This window comes from Coregonus lavaretus, assembly GCF_964263955.1.
Source record: "Coregonus lavaretus genome assembly, contig: HAP1_SCAFFOLD_3165, whole genome shotgun sequence".
NCBI classification, from domain to species: Eukaryota; Metazoa; Chordata; class Actinopteri; order Salmoniformes; family Salmonidae; genus Coregonus; species Coregonus lavaretus.
Genome location: NW_028162655.1, coordinates 1 through 15000, shown reverse-complemented (window position 1 = coordinate 15000; position 15000 = coordinate 1). Strand labels below are relative to the sequence as shown.

General features: G+C 48.9%; 1 protein-coding gene across 1 annotated transcript in view; it reads left to right on the top strand.

Annotated features, from left to right (window-relative positions):
* Window positions 1-12147, top strand: part of LOC311119053 (HEAT repeat-containing protein 5B-like) — a gene marked incomplete at both ends in the record, with an annotated part of 64371 nt that extends 52224 nt beyond the window's left edge. Inside the window, 3 exon segments of the mRNA XM_084193807.1 lie at window positions 2539-2720; window positions 2823-2891; window positions 11968-12147. Coding sequence (XP_084049933.1) covers window positions 2539-2720; window positions 2823-2891; window positions 11968-12147 — 431 coding nt within the window.
* Between the last annotated feature and the right edge of the window lie 2853 nt (window positions 12148-15000).

Below are 15000 nucleotides of genomic sequence, written 5' to 3'. Positions count from 1 at the left end.
CTGATGAGGGAGAACCGAGGAGAGCAGAGCAGAGCAGAGCAGAGGGGGACATCATTATAATTCTCCCTGACAGAGAGAAAAGGGTTTAGTGTTTAATTGTTTTACTGCTCCTAAACCAGAATCATTTAACAGTCAGAGAGACTGTCAGGAAACTAGCTAGCACCCTTCGAGCTAAAGGAACAACCAATCAGGAATTACCCCATGTTTAGACCTACAGTAACAACCAATCAGGAGTTAACCAATGTTTGGAGCTACAGTAACAACCAATCAGGAGTTTCCCATTTTTACATTTACATTTTAGTCATTTAGCAGACGCTCTTATCCAGAGCGACTTCCAGTTAGTGAGTGCATACATTTTCATACCCCATGTTTGGAGCTACAGATTTTGTGCCCAAATGTGTTTACATCCCCTTATTATACCCCAGTGGTTGAACTACACTGAACAAAAATATAAAGTGCAACATGTAAAGTGTTGGTCCCATGTTTCATGAGCTGAACTTTTTCATATGCACAAAAAGCGTATTTCGCTCAAAGTTTGTGCACAAATTTGTTTACATTCCTGTAAGTGAGCATTTCTCCTTTGCCAAGATAATCCATCCACCTGACAGGTGCGGCATATCAAGAAGCTGATTAAACAGCGTGATCATTACACAGGTGCACCTTGTGCTGGGGACAATAAAAGGCCACTCTAAAATGTGCAGTTTTGTCACACAACACAATGCCACAGATGTCTCAAGTTTTGGCGTGCTGACTGCAGGAATGTCCACCAGAGCTGTTGCCAGATAATTGAACGTTCATAGGATGCCACCTTTCCAACAAGTCAGTTCGTGAAATCTCTGCCCTGCTAGAGCTGGCCTGGTCAACTGTAAGTGCTGTTATTGTGAAGTGGAAGCATCTAGGAGCAACAACGGTTCAGCCGCGAAGTGATAGGCCACACAAGGTCACAGAACCGGACTGCCGAGTACTGAAGCGTGTAGCGCGTAAAAATCATCTGTCGTCAGTTGCAACACTCACTACCGAGTTCCAAACTGCTTCTGGAAGCAGCTGTTCATCAGGAGCTTCATGAAATGGGTTTCCATGGCCGAGCAGCCGCACACAAGCTTAAGATCAGCATGCTCAATGCCAAGCGTCGGCTGGAGTGGTGTAAAGCTCGCCGCCATTGGACTCTGGAGCAGTGGAAACGCGTTCTCTGGAGTGATGAGTCATGCTTCACCATCTGGCAGTCCGACTGACGATTCTGGGTTTGGCGGACGCCAGGAGAACACCACCTGCCCCAATGCATAGTGCCAACTGTAAAGTTTGGTGGAGAAGGAATAATGGTCTGGGGCAGTTTTGTATGGTTCGGCCTAGGCCATTTAGTTCCAGTGAAGGGAAATCTTAACGCTACAGCATACAATGACATTCTAGATAAAATAAATAATAATATACCATTTAGCAGACGCTTTTATCCAAAGCGACTTACAGTCATGCGTGCATACATTTTTACGTATGGGTGGTCCCGGGGATCGAACCCACTACCCTGGCGTTACAAGCGCCGTGCTCTACCAGCTGAGCTACAGAGGACCACCATGATTCTGTACTTTAACTTTGTGGCAACAGTTTGGGGACGGCCCTTTCCTGTTTCAGCATGACAATGCCCCCGTGCACAAAGTGAGGTCCATACAGAAATGGTTTGTCGAGATCAATGTGGAAGAACTTGACTGGCCTGCACAGAGCCCTGACTTCAACCCCATCGAACACTTTTGGGATGAATTGGAACGCTGACTGCGAGCCAGGCCTAATCGCCCAACATCAGTGTCCGACCTCACTAATGCTCTTGTGGCTGAATGGAAGCAAGTCCCCGCAGCAATGTTCCAACATCTAGTGGAAAGCCTTCCCAGAAGAGTGGAGGCTGTTATAGCAGCAAAGGGGGGACCAACTCCATATTAATGCCCATGATTTTGGAATGAGATGTTCGATGAGCAGGTGTCCACATACTTCTGGTCATGTAGTGTACAGTGAATGAGTGAATTATTTAAAAAGGCTTTTTTGGTTGTAATGTTTTACATCAAGGGTAGTCAACCATCCTCCAGGAGAGCTAATGGGTGTGCATGCTTTTATTCCAGCCCCCCTCTAACAAACCACATTTTAGAAATGAGCTGCTCAACCGGACCTTGATAAAAACTCTGATGTGTTTGCGCAGGGCTTGATCAAAAGCCTGCATACCCAGTATCTCTCCAGACTGACCACGTGGTGTTTTGGACAGCTGCCTAACAGGTATTCTACTTTACCAGGGTGGGGTGGTTGAGTGCCTTGCTCAACAACAGGAGATGGTACATGGTATCGGGGAGCAGCCTCCCAGTGTTGATGCCACATTACACTTTCTTTTTTTATACGTACAGAGACGCCGCGAATGATTGGTCATGGAAATTTGGTTAAAAGTCATTAAGAAGTCATGGAAAAGTCATGAAATTCTATTGAAAATATGTATGAGCACTGATCCATCCCTCCCTCCATGTGATCTGTTCCATCCATCCATCCCTCCCTCCCTCCATCCAGGTGATCTGTTGGTCCTCCACCTCTCTGACCTGATACGCATGGCCTTCATGGCGGCTACAGACAACAGTAACCAGTTGAGGATGGCTGGTCTTCAGGCCCTGGAAGACATTATTAAGAAGTTTGCCTCTGTTCCGGAACCAGAGTTCCCGGGTCACGTGATCCTGGAGCAGTACCAGGCTAATGTGAGTCTATCGACACAGACCATCAGTGAAGAGATGTCCTCAAGGTAATCTATGTATTGTATTTATATTTAACTCTGGAAACCTTATTCTTCTGTTCATCAGGTTGGCGCTGCTCTTAGACCAGCGTTCTCCCCAGATACACCTTCTGACATCACAGCTAAGGCGTGCCAGGTGAGAGTCCTGTAGTCTCCACATAATAATAATAATAATATGCCATTTAGCAGACGCTTTTATCCAAAGCGACTTACAGTCATGTGTGCATACATTTGTACGTATGGGTGGGTCCCGGGGGATCGAACCCACTACCTTGGCGTTACAAGCGCCGTGCTCTACCAGCTGAGCTACAGAGGACCAACATGACCATGAATAGCCTACACACTTTGGAAATCTTACTCACCGAAGTTCTACATTTTACATTTTAGTCATTTTAGCAGACGCTCTTATCCAGAGCGACTTACAGGAGCAATTAGGGTTAAGTGCCTCGCTCAAGGGTACATCGACAGATTTTTCACCTAGTCAGCTGTCATGAGCCTCTCACTCCACCGGGTTACCACCTTAATTTTCTTCCACTCTGCTCACCACTCTCTCTACTCAGCCTAACTAGCTCCACCTGTCCCTGCTCTGCTCTGCTCTAATTACTCTGCCAGCTGCGCTGCATTACCCACTACCTCTCCCAGTATTTAAGGCCCTGTCTTTCAGCTCTCCGGTGTCAGATCGTCTGCAAAGCTCACACCCGGAACCTGTTTGCTCGCGCTTCTGGCTCACCCTGGTTTTGTGACCCCGGACCTGCCTGATTTTTGGATACTCTTCTGCCCCAGGAGATCCAGACCTGCTTCTGCCATTACGACTCCTGACTACTCTTCAATCCCGGTAACTCTGACCAGCCTTCTGCCTTGCTACTACGTATTTTGGATTTCCCTTGGACTGTACTGCTGCCTTGTTTCATTCCGCCCTGTTGTGTCTGTGTCTCCCCCCCCCCAGGACTTCTGGACCACCCACCACCGGCTTCATAGGACGCATCGCTGCCACTGGGGGGGGCACAGACCCAGCACATTGGACGGGATCCCTGTTACCCCTGGAGCCTTCATTCACTCCCTACTTCCCTTTTCCCTTAAGTTTTAATAAACTTTCTGGTGTGACGCAATTGTGGTCCTCTGGTCGTCTGTCTGAACCGTGACAGTACGATCTGACCATTATGGACTCAGCGCACACTTTCCCCGACATGGAAACCGATGAGCATGAGCAGCAGTTCCAGCAGCAGCAACAACAACTCGCCATGATCATTCAACTCCTCACCAACCTTACCCCAGCCAGTCTGCCCACCAGCCCTGCCCCCGAGTTACCTGCCCCGGTCATTGCAGCCGCTGCTCCGGAACCCAAGATTGGAAACCCCGAGCGGTTCAACGGCGATTCAACCCAGGTCCGGCCATTCCTGACTAGCTGCCGACTTCAGTTCTCCTTGCAGCCAAGGACCTTCGCCACGGAGGGGGCTAAAGTTGGGTATGCCATCACTCACCTGACGGGCCGAGCTCGACTCTGGGGAACAGCAGAGTTCGAACGTCAAACCCCCGCATGTGCAACCTTCGACCTGTTTGCTGAGGAGATGCTGAAGGTGTTTGACCTGGATTCACCAACCGCAGAGGCGTCTCGTGAACTGTTCAGTATTCGACAAGGCAGACGTACAGTCGCAGACCATTCCATCGACTTCCGAACCCTGGCTAGACGAAGTTCTTGGAACACACCATCGTTGGTGGACGCGTTCTTCCATAGTTTGGCTGACTATATCAAGGACGAGTTGGTCTCCCATGAACTGCCTTCCACTCTTGATGAAGCCATCGCACTGACTGTCAGGATCGACAGAAGGATACAGACCCGTCGTCGTGAGAGGGGGCGCCAAGGTCCACCTACTACCGGCATTCGGAGAGATCCGACTGGGCTCCTGTCATCTACTGCCACTCACCCAGGTCAGCTTGATCAGTCTGAGCCTATGGAGATTGGGCAAGCCTCTCTCACTCCTGCAGAGCGCCAGCGCCGCTTCACCTCAAACCTCTGCCTCTATTGTGGAGGTGATGGACATCGTGTGGTAACCTGCCCTTTAAAGGGCCGAAGCTCACCGGGCATAGGGGTAGTCCGGTTGAGTTCAATGACCATCCAGTCCTCCGACCGCAAACCCCTGCTGCAAGTTCACCTCCGCCTCTCTGACTCAACTCACACCCTGGCTGCTCTGGTGGATTCTGGCGCCGAAGCCAACATAATGGACATCAAGCTGGCACGCCAACTGGGACTGGAGAACCTCCGTTTGACACCTCCTATTCCTGCCCGGGCACTGGACGGACACTTACTCGGATCGGTCACTCATGTCACGGCCCCGGTCTCGATGGGTCTGTCCGGAAACCATCAAGAAACTATCCAGTTTCACCTGCTCCCCTCTCCAGGCCAACCCCTCATCCTGGGTTACCCATGGCTCCGCCGGCACAACCCTCAGCTCGACTGGGTGACCGGGGTGATCAGGGAGTGGGGAGAGGACTGCCACCGAACCTGCCTGCTTGCTGCCGCACTACCCCCTCGGCCAGTACCTACTAACTCCGCTCCTGACCTCTCCAATGTCCCAGAATGCTACCATGGTCTCAGAGAGGTGTTTAACAAAGCAAGAGCCACATCTCTGCCCCCTCACCGACCGTACGACTGTGCCATCGACCTCCTCCCTGGAACAGCCCCTCCAAAGGGTCGTCTTTATTCGTTGTCTGCTCCTGAAAGAAAGTCCATGGAGGACTACATCAATGGCTCTCTGTCCGCAGGATTAATCCGTTCATCTTCATCTCCTGCTGGTGCTGGCTTCTTCTTTGTGGGGAAGAAGGACGGATCTCTTCGCCCCTGCATCGACTACAGGGGACTCAACGACATCACAGTGAAAAACCGTTACCCTCTGCCTCTGCTCACCTCTGCTTTTGAGTTGCTCCAGGGAGCCACTGTTTTTACCAAGTTGGATCTCAGAAACGCTTACCACCTAGTGCGGATCCGGGAGGGAGATGAATGGAAAACCGCATTCAATACACCAACAGGCCACTACGAGTATCTGGTTATGCCTTTTGGCCTCACCAATGCTCCTGCTGTGTTCCAGGCTCTAGTGAATGATGTACTGCGGGACATGTTAAACAAGTTTGTCTTCGTTTACCTGGATGACATCTTAATCTACTCCAGAAACCTGTCTGAACACACCCGCCATGTCCAGCAAGTCCTTCATCGTCTTCTGGAGAATTCCCTCTACGCCAAGGCAGAGAAATGTGAGTTTCACGTCAAGACAGTGGCCTTCCTGGGGTACATAGTGGCAGAGGGAAGTATCCAAATGGATCCTGCCAAAGTATCAGCAGTCACTTCATGGCCAGTTCCGGAGAACAGAAAGAAGCTGCAACAGTTTCTGGGGTTTGCTAACTTCTATAGAAAGTTTATCCGGAACTACAGTACCGTTGCTGCCCCTCTCACTGCTCTAACCAGCACCAAGCAACCCTTCACCTGGACCCCAGCAGCCGACAAAGCCTTCAGTACCCTCAAGGTGAGGTTCACCTCCGCTCCCATCCTCCAGATGCCTGATGTGGACCGGCAATTCATTGTGGAGGTGGACGCCTCGGAGGTGGGAGTTGGTGCTGTGATTTCTCAGTGGGCTGCGGAGGATAGGAAGCTCCATCCCTGTGCCTTTTTCTCACGTCGGTTGTCCCCCTCTGAGTGCAATTACGACATAGGGAACCGTGAGCTGCTGGCTGTGAAGCTTGCCTTGGAGGAGTGGCGTCACTGGCTGGAGGGGTCCACCATTCCATTTCTCGTTTGGACCGATCATAAGAACTTGGAGTACATCCGCACGGCCAAACGGTTGAACTCCAGGCAGTCCCGCTGGGCCCTGTTCTTCACCAGGTTTAATTTCACTCTGTCATACCGGCCTGGATCACGCAACACCAAGCCAGACGCCCTCTCCCGTCAATTCCAGAAGGATGACACCCCCTCCAAGGACCCTGTGTCGATTCTGCCAAGTCCCTGCATCGTTGCAGCTCTGACCTGGGCTGTTGAGGAACAGGTGCTGGAGGCTCTCCGTAACCAGCCAGGTCCCAGCACTTGCCCAGCTGACCGCCTTTTTGTCCCCGAAGACCTGAGGTCCCAGGTCGTTCAGTGGGGACATGACTCCCGCCTAGCTTGTCACCCTGGCTCCACCCGCACTTACAACCTGCTCGCCCAGAGGTTCTGGTGGCCCTCTCTGAGGAAGGATGTACGGGAATTCGTCCAAGCCTGCCCCATCTGCAACCAACACAAGTCGTCCTGCCAGCCCCCAGCCGGATTGCTGCAGCCCCTGCCTGTGCCCAGACGTCCCTGGTCTCACATCGCCCTTGACTTTGTCACGGGGCTGCCCCCTTCAAGTGGCATGACCGTCATTCTCACCATAGTTGACCGTTTCAGCAAGATGGCACACTTCATTCCCCTCCCCAAGCTCCCAACCGCCAAGGAGACCGCCCAGGTGGTCCTGGAACACGTCTTCCGGATCCACGGACTGCCAAAGGATGTAGTTTCTGACCGTGGTCCACAATTCTCCTCCGCTTTTTGGAAGGAGTTCTGTCACCTGCTGGGAGCCACAGTCAGTCTGACTTCCGGATTCCATCCCCAATCCAATGGGCAGTCAGAGCGGGCTAATCAGGAGCTCGAGAAGGCACTGCGATGCATGACTTCACGCAACCCCCACTCCTGGTCGCAGCAATTGACATGGGTGGAGTACGCACACAATTCTCTGACCTGCTCTGCCATCGGTATGTCCCCTTTCCAATGTGTTTATGGATACCAGCCTCCTCTATTTGCCAGCCAGGAAGAGGAGGTTACTTGCCCATCTGCACTTGCTTTTGCCCGTCGATGTCGCCGCACCTGGTCACAAGCCCGAGCCACACTCCTCAGATCCGTTGCCAGCTACACTACCGGGGCCAACCGTCGGAGAATTCCTGCTCCCACCTACCATGTTGGTCAAAGGGTGTGGTTGTCATCGAAGAACCTGCCACTCAGGGTGGAGTCGCAGAAGCTGGCACCTCGGTTCATTGGCCCATTCCCTATCATAAGAGTGATTAGCCCAACTGCTGTCCGGCTCCAACTGCCTAATTCCCTGAGGGTGCACCCCACTTTCCATGTGTCTAAGATTAAGCCCATCCATGAGAGTCCGCTGGTCCCTGCTGCGCCTTGTCCTCCTCCTCCACGGCTCGTCGATGGTGGTCTGGTTTACACCGTCCGCCGCCTGCTTCGGTCCAGACGGAGGGGTAGGGGTCTCCAGTACCTCATTGACTGGGAGGGCTATGGACCTGAGGAAAGGACCTGGGTGCCAGCTAGTCGGATTGTGGATAGGACTCTCATCACCGCTTTCCACCAACGGCATCCTGATCAACCTGCAATCCGTAGGGGCCGCCCCAGAGGGGTCCCTAACCGTCCTGCCCGCTCGGCTTCCTGTCCTGTGCCTGATCCTGTCTCGGGACCTGTCCCATCTCCCGACCACGGCCCTCCGGCTTCCTCCGAGGATGAGGACGTTCACTCGGACCGTTCGGAGGAGTTCTAGCCCTCCTCCGGCTCCCCTCCTCCCGCCCGGCGTGGTGTTGCTCTTGGGACTTCTGGGGCCGTCCCTTGGGGGGGGGGTTCTGTCATGAGCCTCTCACTCCACCGGGTTACCACCTTAATTTTCTTCCACTCTGCTCACCACTCTCTCTACTCAGCCTAACTAGCTCCACCTGTCCCTGCTCTGCTCTGCTCTAATTACTCTGCCAGCTGCGCTGCATTACCCACTACCTCTCCCAGTATTTAAGGCCCTGTCTTTCAGCTCTCCGGTGTCAGATCGTCTGCAAAGCTCACACCCGGAACCTGTTTGCTCGCGCTTCTGGCTCACCCTGGTTTTGTGACCCCGGACCTGCCTGATTTTTGGATACTCTTCTGCCCCAGGAGATCCAGACCTGCTTCTGCCATTACGACTCCTGACTACTCTTCAATCCCGGTAACTCTGACCAGCCTTCTGCCTTGCTACTACGTATTTTGGATTTCCCTTGGACTGTACTGCTGCCTTGTTTCATTCCGCCCTGTTGTGTCTGTGTCTCCCCCCCCCCAGGACTTCTGGACCACCCACCACCGGCTTCATAGGACGCATCGCTGCCACTGGGGGGGGCACAGACCCAGCACATTGGACGGGATCCCTGTTACCCCTGGAGCCTTCATTCACTCCCTACTTCCCTTTTCCCTTAAGTTTTAATAAACTTTCTGGTGTGACGCAATTGTGGTCCTCTGGTCGTCTGTCTGAACCGTGACATCAGCTCGGGGGATTAGAACCAGCGACCTTTCGGTTACTGGCACAGCGCTCTTAACCACTAAGCTACCTGCCGCCCCAATAATAACATAATTGTGAGAGCTCGGTGAGTAGGTTTTAGGGGTGTGAAGGTTGAAATGTTTAAATGAAATTGGGATTGTTAACATTAACAAAAAATCCCTAACCTAAAAACGATTTATTTTTTCCACACCCAAAAAAATCACAGTGCAGTTTTCCCAAAACAGTCCCCGGTCATCATCATGAAGGTAAAAATAAAACATAAACAAATGTCTAACGCAACAATGTGGCAACGTTAGTAGGAGAAGAGTGGGCGGCAGGTAGCTTAGTGGGTAAGAGCGTTGTGCCAGTAACTGAAAGGTCGTTGGTTCTAATCCCCGAGCCGACTAGGTGAACAATCTGTCGATGTACCCTTAAGCAAGGCACTTAACCCTAATTGCTCATGTAAGTCGCTCTGGATAAGAGCGTCTGCTAAATGACTAAAATGTAAAATGTAAGCAGTATATATGATACAATGATCTCTCGCTCTCTCCGTGGGAAACGTGATGTCATCTGCAATGTGAATTCACATGGAATTTAATGCATTTTTCTTATTGTTTTAACGGAAAACCGATTTTAAAAAATAAATAAATTATGGCAGTTTAAACTATTTTTTTCCATTTGTGTCGGACCGGCTCGTTTCGGTCTTATGTAGCAATATTTTAAATTGTGTTTTTTTACATTGGATAAAAGTAGAAACTCAGAGATACAAAATGGTATGTCATACACTATAGTTGAGGAACAATGGGAAAGTAATTCTGCTTTGAAAGTTGATAAACTTGGAACCACACTTTTGAGAAAATGGCCCTTTGAATGTTTTGGTACACCTACTGGAGAGCTCTTCTTTGTCTACACCCATTCAGCAACCAAAGATTTCAAGACTAAAGGCTGGTTTATACTACGGGTGTGTTCGTGAATTTAATCTGGAGTGCCAGAGTGCTCTCTGGGCGTTTGTAAACTCAGAGCGTTGTCAGATTGTCCTCGGAGCGTTCAGAGCGCACACTGGACGTTCTGGCCGAGGAGGTGTTGACTGCAACTGTGCTGCTGGCAACAATTTAATTAAGCTTTTTCGCCAACGTTTACTGACACCGGCCATATTCAACGGGTGTTGAGCGTTCGTAAATTTGTCAATTATTCTGCGCTCTGGTACACTCAGACGAGAGTGCTCTGAAATCGGAGTAGATAGCCAGAGCGAATTTACCAGCTATGTCTATCAACAGTTGTCGCAGTGACATCATGAACATTCTATTGAAATGGTCTTGTTAAGACATGTAGCTAGCTAGCTAAACAATGAACCATAATCCCAACTCATTATGTTACTACCCTGCATGAATCTGCAGGTAGCTAGCCAACCGGGTTCAGTGCTAGCTAGCTAACAGTACACTTTAACTTGAAAATGAAAACCACTTTCTGATAAAATTAGAAACGTGTAATATCTGAAAATGTAGCTAGCTAGACTCTCTTACTCGTATACATGGATGGACGCTTCTCCCTCTCTGTCACGGTTGCCATGGTTGCCCTTAGTTTGAAGATGTAATCCAGAGACAGGTGTTTTATACAACAGCCTTCTGTGTTCTCTTTTCGCATATTTGCATATTTGCAATCAAACGCTATAATTTTCTCAGTCTCCTTAGCTATCATACTCTAATTCCACTGATTTCAAAACTCGGTCCTCCAGAAAATACATTCAAAAAAAGCGCGTTAGAAAGGATTACCTACACATACTGACCAGCTCATGTTATAGACAGAAGCGTGCTACATGGCAGACCATCCGAACTCATCTCTCGGCCTGTCCAGCCCACTCATTATCTCAGCCAATCATGGCTAGCGGGAAGGTTGCTGTCTTTTTCTGTGGCTAAACCAATTTGGCTCGTAATTTAACAATTGTATTCGTATTTACAGATGGCATACAAGTTTGTTATTAAGGCACATGAAAGTTCACATGTTCCAGAAGGCATTTCCGCCAAAAAACACATTTTGATTTAAAAAAAAATAGTTTTCCTTCAAATGGCTCTCCTGTGAAGTAGTGACCCGCGACATACGCCTAGTTTCTTGAAACAATTCACATTTGTCACATCCCTACTAGGATTTGCAATGGGCCAGTCTCCTTCATCACACATGACCACTCGGACCAGATCAGCATATGCCCCCCCCCCCCTGGTTCCAAGCATTGATTTTAGATCACATAGCTCCGTTCTACTCAGTAGGTAACGATGTATCCGTTCTACTCAGTAGGTAACGATGTATCCGTTCTACTCAGTAGGTAACGATGTATCCGTTCTACTCAGTAGGTAACGATGTATCCGTTCTACTCAGTAGGTAACGATGTGTCCTACATGGTCGCTGTATGCAGTGAGGCTGTTGTAGTGTATCGGATGCAGCAGACTCAGTCTCAGCTAATCCCCAGTACTGCAGAGCTCTGAGTCATCATGTCTCTGTGTGTAGTGGTGGTTTAGAGACCTGTGTACCAGTGGGTGGATGGATGGATAGATAGATAGACGGACGGACGGACAGACAGAAACTTCTGCTTTCTAACTGATGTGGAGGACGAGGCAGTAAACATACCTGTCAGATACACTGTTGACACTCCTCACACGGAGGGCTCTTTATGTCTCGCTCTGACAATCACAATATCTCTATTACTCTCTCTCTCTCTCTTTCCTCTCTCTTTGCTTCGTCCCTGTCTCTCTCTCTCTCTTTGGCTCTCTCATGATATCTTTTCCTCTCTCTTTTCCTCGTCTCTCTCTCGCTCTCTGCAGTTTCCCTTTTTTTTATTTTGTTCTTCTCAGGAACAAACTGATCCCTGTTGTCTTCTACCAGCCAATAGTTTCTCTCCAATTCCCTTGTTGTCTGTGTGTCCTTCCGTCTGTCCTCTAGGTGTGCAGTACGTGGATCGGTAGTGGGGTGGTCAGTGACCTGAACGACCTTCGTCGCGTCCACAACCTCCTGGTGTCCTCGCTGGACAAGGTGCAGGCTGGGAAGGGTTCCTCTAGTCAGCTGTACAGTGAGAGTGCTACCACCATGGAGAAACTGGCTGTACTGAAGGCCTGGGCTGAGGTGAGATGGCTTGAATATGTTGGAAATATACCGGTCAGTTTCACTACAGTATTAAAACACTGATAACATTATATTTATTGTAGTGTTCTATTTCATTCCTTGCTCCTCACTTTGAGGTCTATATCTCTCAGAAGGGTTGTAACGGTTCCTCGGTTCGGTCCAAACTGTGAACCCGAAGGGTTGTAACGGTTCCTCGGTTCGGTCCAAACTGTGAACCCGAAGGGTTGTAACGGTTCCTCGGTTCGGTCCAAACTGTGAACCCGAAGAGTTGTAACGGTTCCTCGGTTCGGTCCGCACTGTGAACCCGAAGGGTTGTAACGGTACCGTTCGTTACGGGGACCTCGGTTCGGTCCGCACTGTGAACCCAAATGAATACATAACAAAAATATATACAAAATCAAAACACTAGGCCTATAGACTAGACTGTGATGTAGACCTGTAACACTATAGACTAGGCTGTGCTGTAGACCTGTAACACTATAGACTAGGCTGTAGACCTGTAACACTATAGACTAGGCTGTAGACCTGTAACACTATAGACTAGGCTGTAGACCTGTAACACTATAGACTAGGCTGTAGACCTGTAACACTATAGACTAGGCTGTAGACCTGTAACACTATAGACTAGGCTGTAGACCTGTAACACTATAGACTAGGCTGTAGACCTGTAACACTATAGACTAGGCTGTAGACCTGTAACACTATAGACTAGGCTGTGATGTAGACCTGTAACACTATAGACTAGGCTGTAGACCTGTAACACTATAGACTAGACTGTAGACCTGTAACACTATAGACTAGGCTGTAGACCTGTAACACTATAGACTAGGCTGTAGACCTGTAACACTATAACTAGGCTGTAGACCTGTAACACTATAGACTAGGCTGTAGACCTGTAACACTATAGACTAGGCTGTAGACCTGTAACACTATAGACTAGGCTGTAGACCTGTAACACTATAGACTAGGCTGTAGACCTGTAACACTATAGACTAGGCTGTAGACCTGTAACACTATAGACTAGGCTGTAGACCTGTAACACTATAGACTAGGCTGTAGACCTGTAACACTATAGACTAGGCTGTAGACCTGTAACACTATAGACTAGGCTGTAGACCTGTAACACTATAGACTAGGCTGTCTGTATTACCTGTTACACTATAGACTAGGCTGTAGACCTGTAACACTATAGACTAGGCTGTAGACCTGTAACACTATAGACTAGGCTGTAGACCTGTAACACTATAGACTAGGCTGTAGACCTGTAACACTATAGACTAGGCTGGGCTGTAGACCTGTAACACTATAGACTAGGCTGTAGACCTGTAACACTATAGACTAGGCTGTAGACCTGTAACACTATAGACTAGGCTGTAGACCTGTAACACTATAGACTAGGCTGTAGACCTGTAACACTATAGACTAGGCTGTAGACCTGTAACACTATAGACTAGGCTGTAGACCTGTAACACTATAGACTAGGCTGTAGACCTGTAACACTATAGACTAGGCTGTAGACCTGTAACACTATAGACTAGGCTGTAGACCTGTAACACTATAGACTAGGCTGTAGACCTGTAACACTATAGACTAGGCTGTAGACCTGTAACACTATAGACTAGGCTGTAGACCTGTAACACTATAGACTAGGCTGTAGACCTGTAACACTATAGACTAGGCTGTAGACCTGTAACACTATAGACTAGACTGTGCGACCTGTAACACTATAGACTAGGCTGTAGACCTGTAACACTATAGACTAGGCTGTAGACCTGTAACACTATAGACTAGGCTGTAGACCTGTAACACTATAGACTAGGCTGTAGACCTGTAACACTATAGACTAGGCTGTAGACCTGTAACACTATAGACTAGGCTGTAGACCTGTAACACTATAGACTAGGCTGTAGACCTGTAACACTATAGACTAGGCTGTAGACCTGTAACACTATAGACTAGGCTGTAGACCTGTAACACTATAGACTAGGCTGTAGACCTGTAACACTATAGACTAGGCTGTAGACCTGTAACACTATAGACTAGGCTGTAGACCTGTAACACTATAGACTAGGCTGTAGACCTGTAACACTATAGACTAGGCTGTAGACCTGTAACACTATAGACTAGGCTGTAGACCTGTAACACTATAGACTAGGCTGTAGACCTGTAACACTATAGACTAGGCTGTAGACCTGTAACACTATAGACTAGGCTGTAGACCTGTAACACTATAGACTAGGCTGTAGACCTGTAACACTATAGACTAGGCTGTAGACCTGTAACACTATAGACTAGGCTGTAGACCTGTAACACTATAGACTAGGCTGTAGACCTGTAACACTATAGACTAGGCTGTAGACCTGTAACACTATAGACTAGGCTGTAGACCTGTAACACTATAGACTAGGCTGTAGACCTGTAACACTATAGACTAGGCTGTAGACCTGTAACACTATAGACTAGGCTGTAGACCTGTAACACTATAGACTAGGCTGTAGACCTGTAACACTATAGACTAGGCTGTAGACCTGTAACACTATAGACTAGGCTGTAGACCTGTAACACTATAGACTAGGCTGTAGACCTGTAACACTATAGACTAGGCTGTAGACCTGTAACACTATAGACTAGGCTGTAGACCTGTAACACTATAGACTACGCTAGTAGACCTGTAACACTATAGACTAGGCTGTAGACCTGTAACACTATAGACTAGGCTGTAGACCTGTAAACACTATAGACGAGGCTGTAGACCTGTAACACTATAGACTTAGGCTGTAGACCTGTAACACTATAGACTAGGCTGTAGACCTGTAACACTATAGACTAGGCTGTAGACCTGTAACACTATAG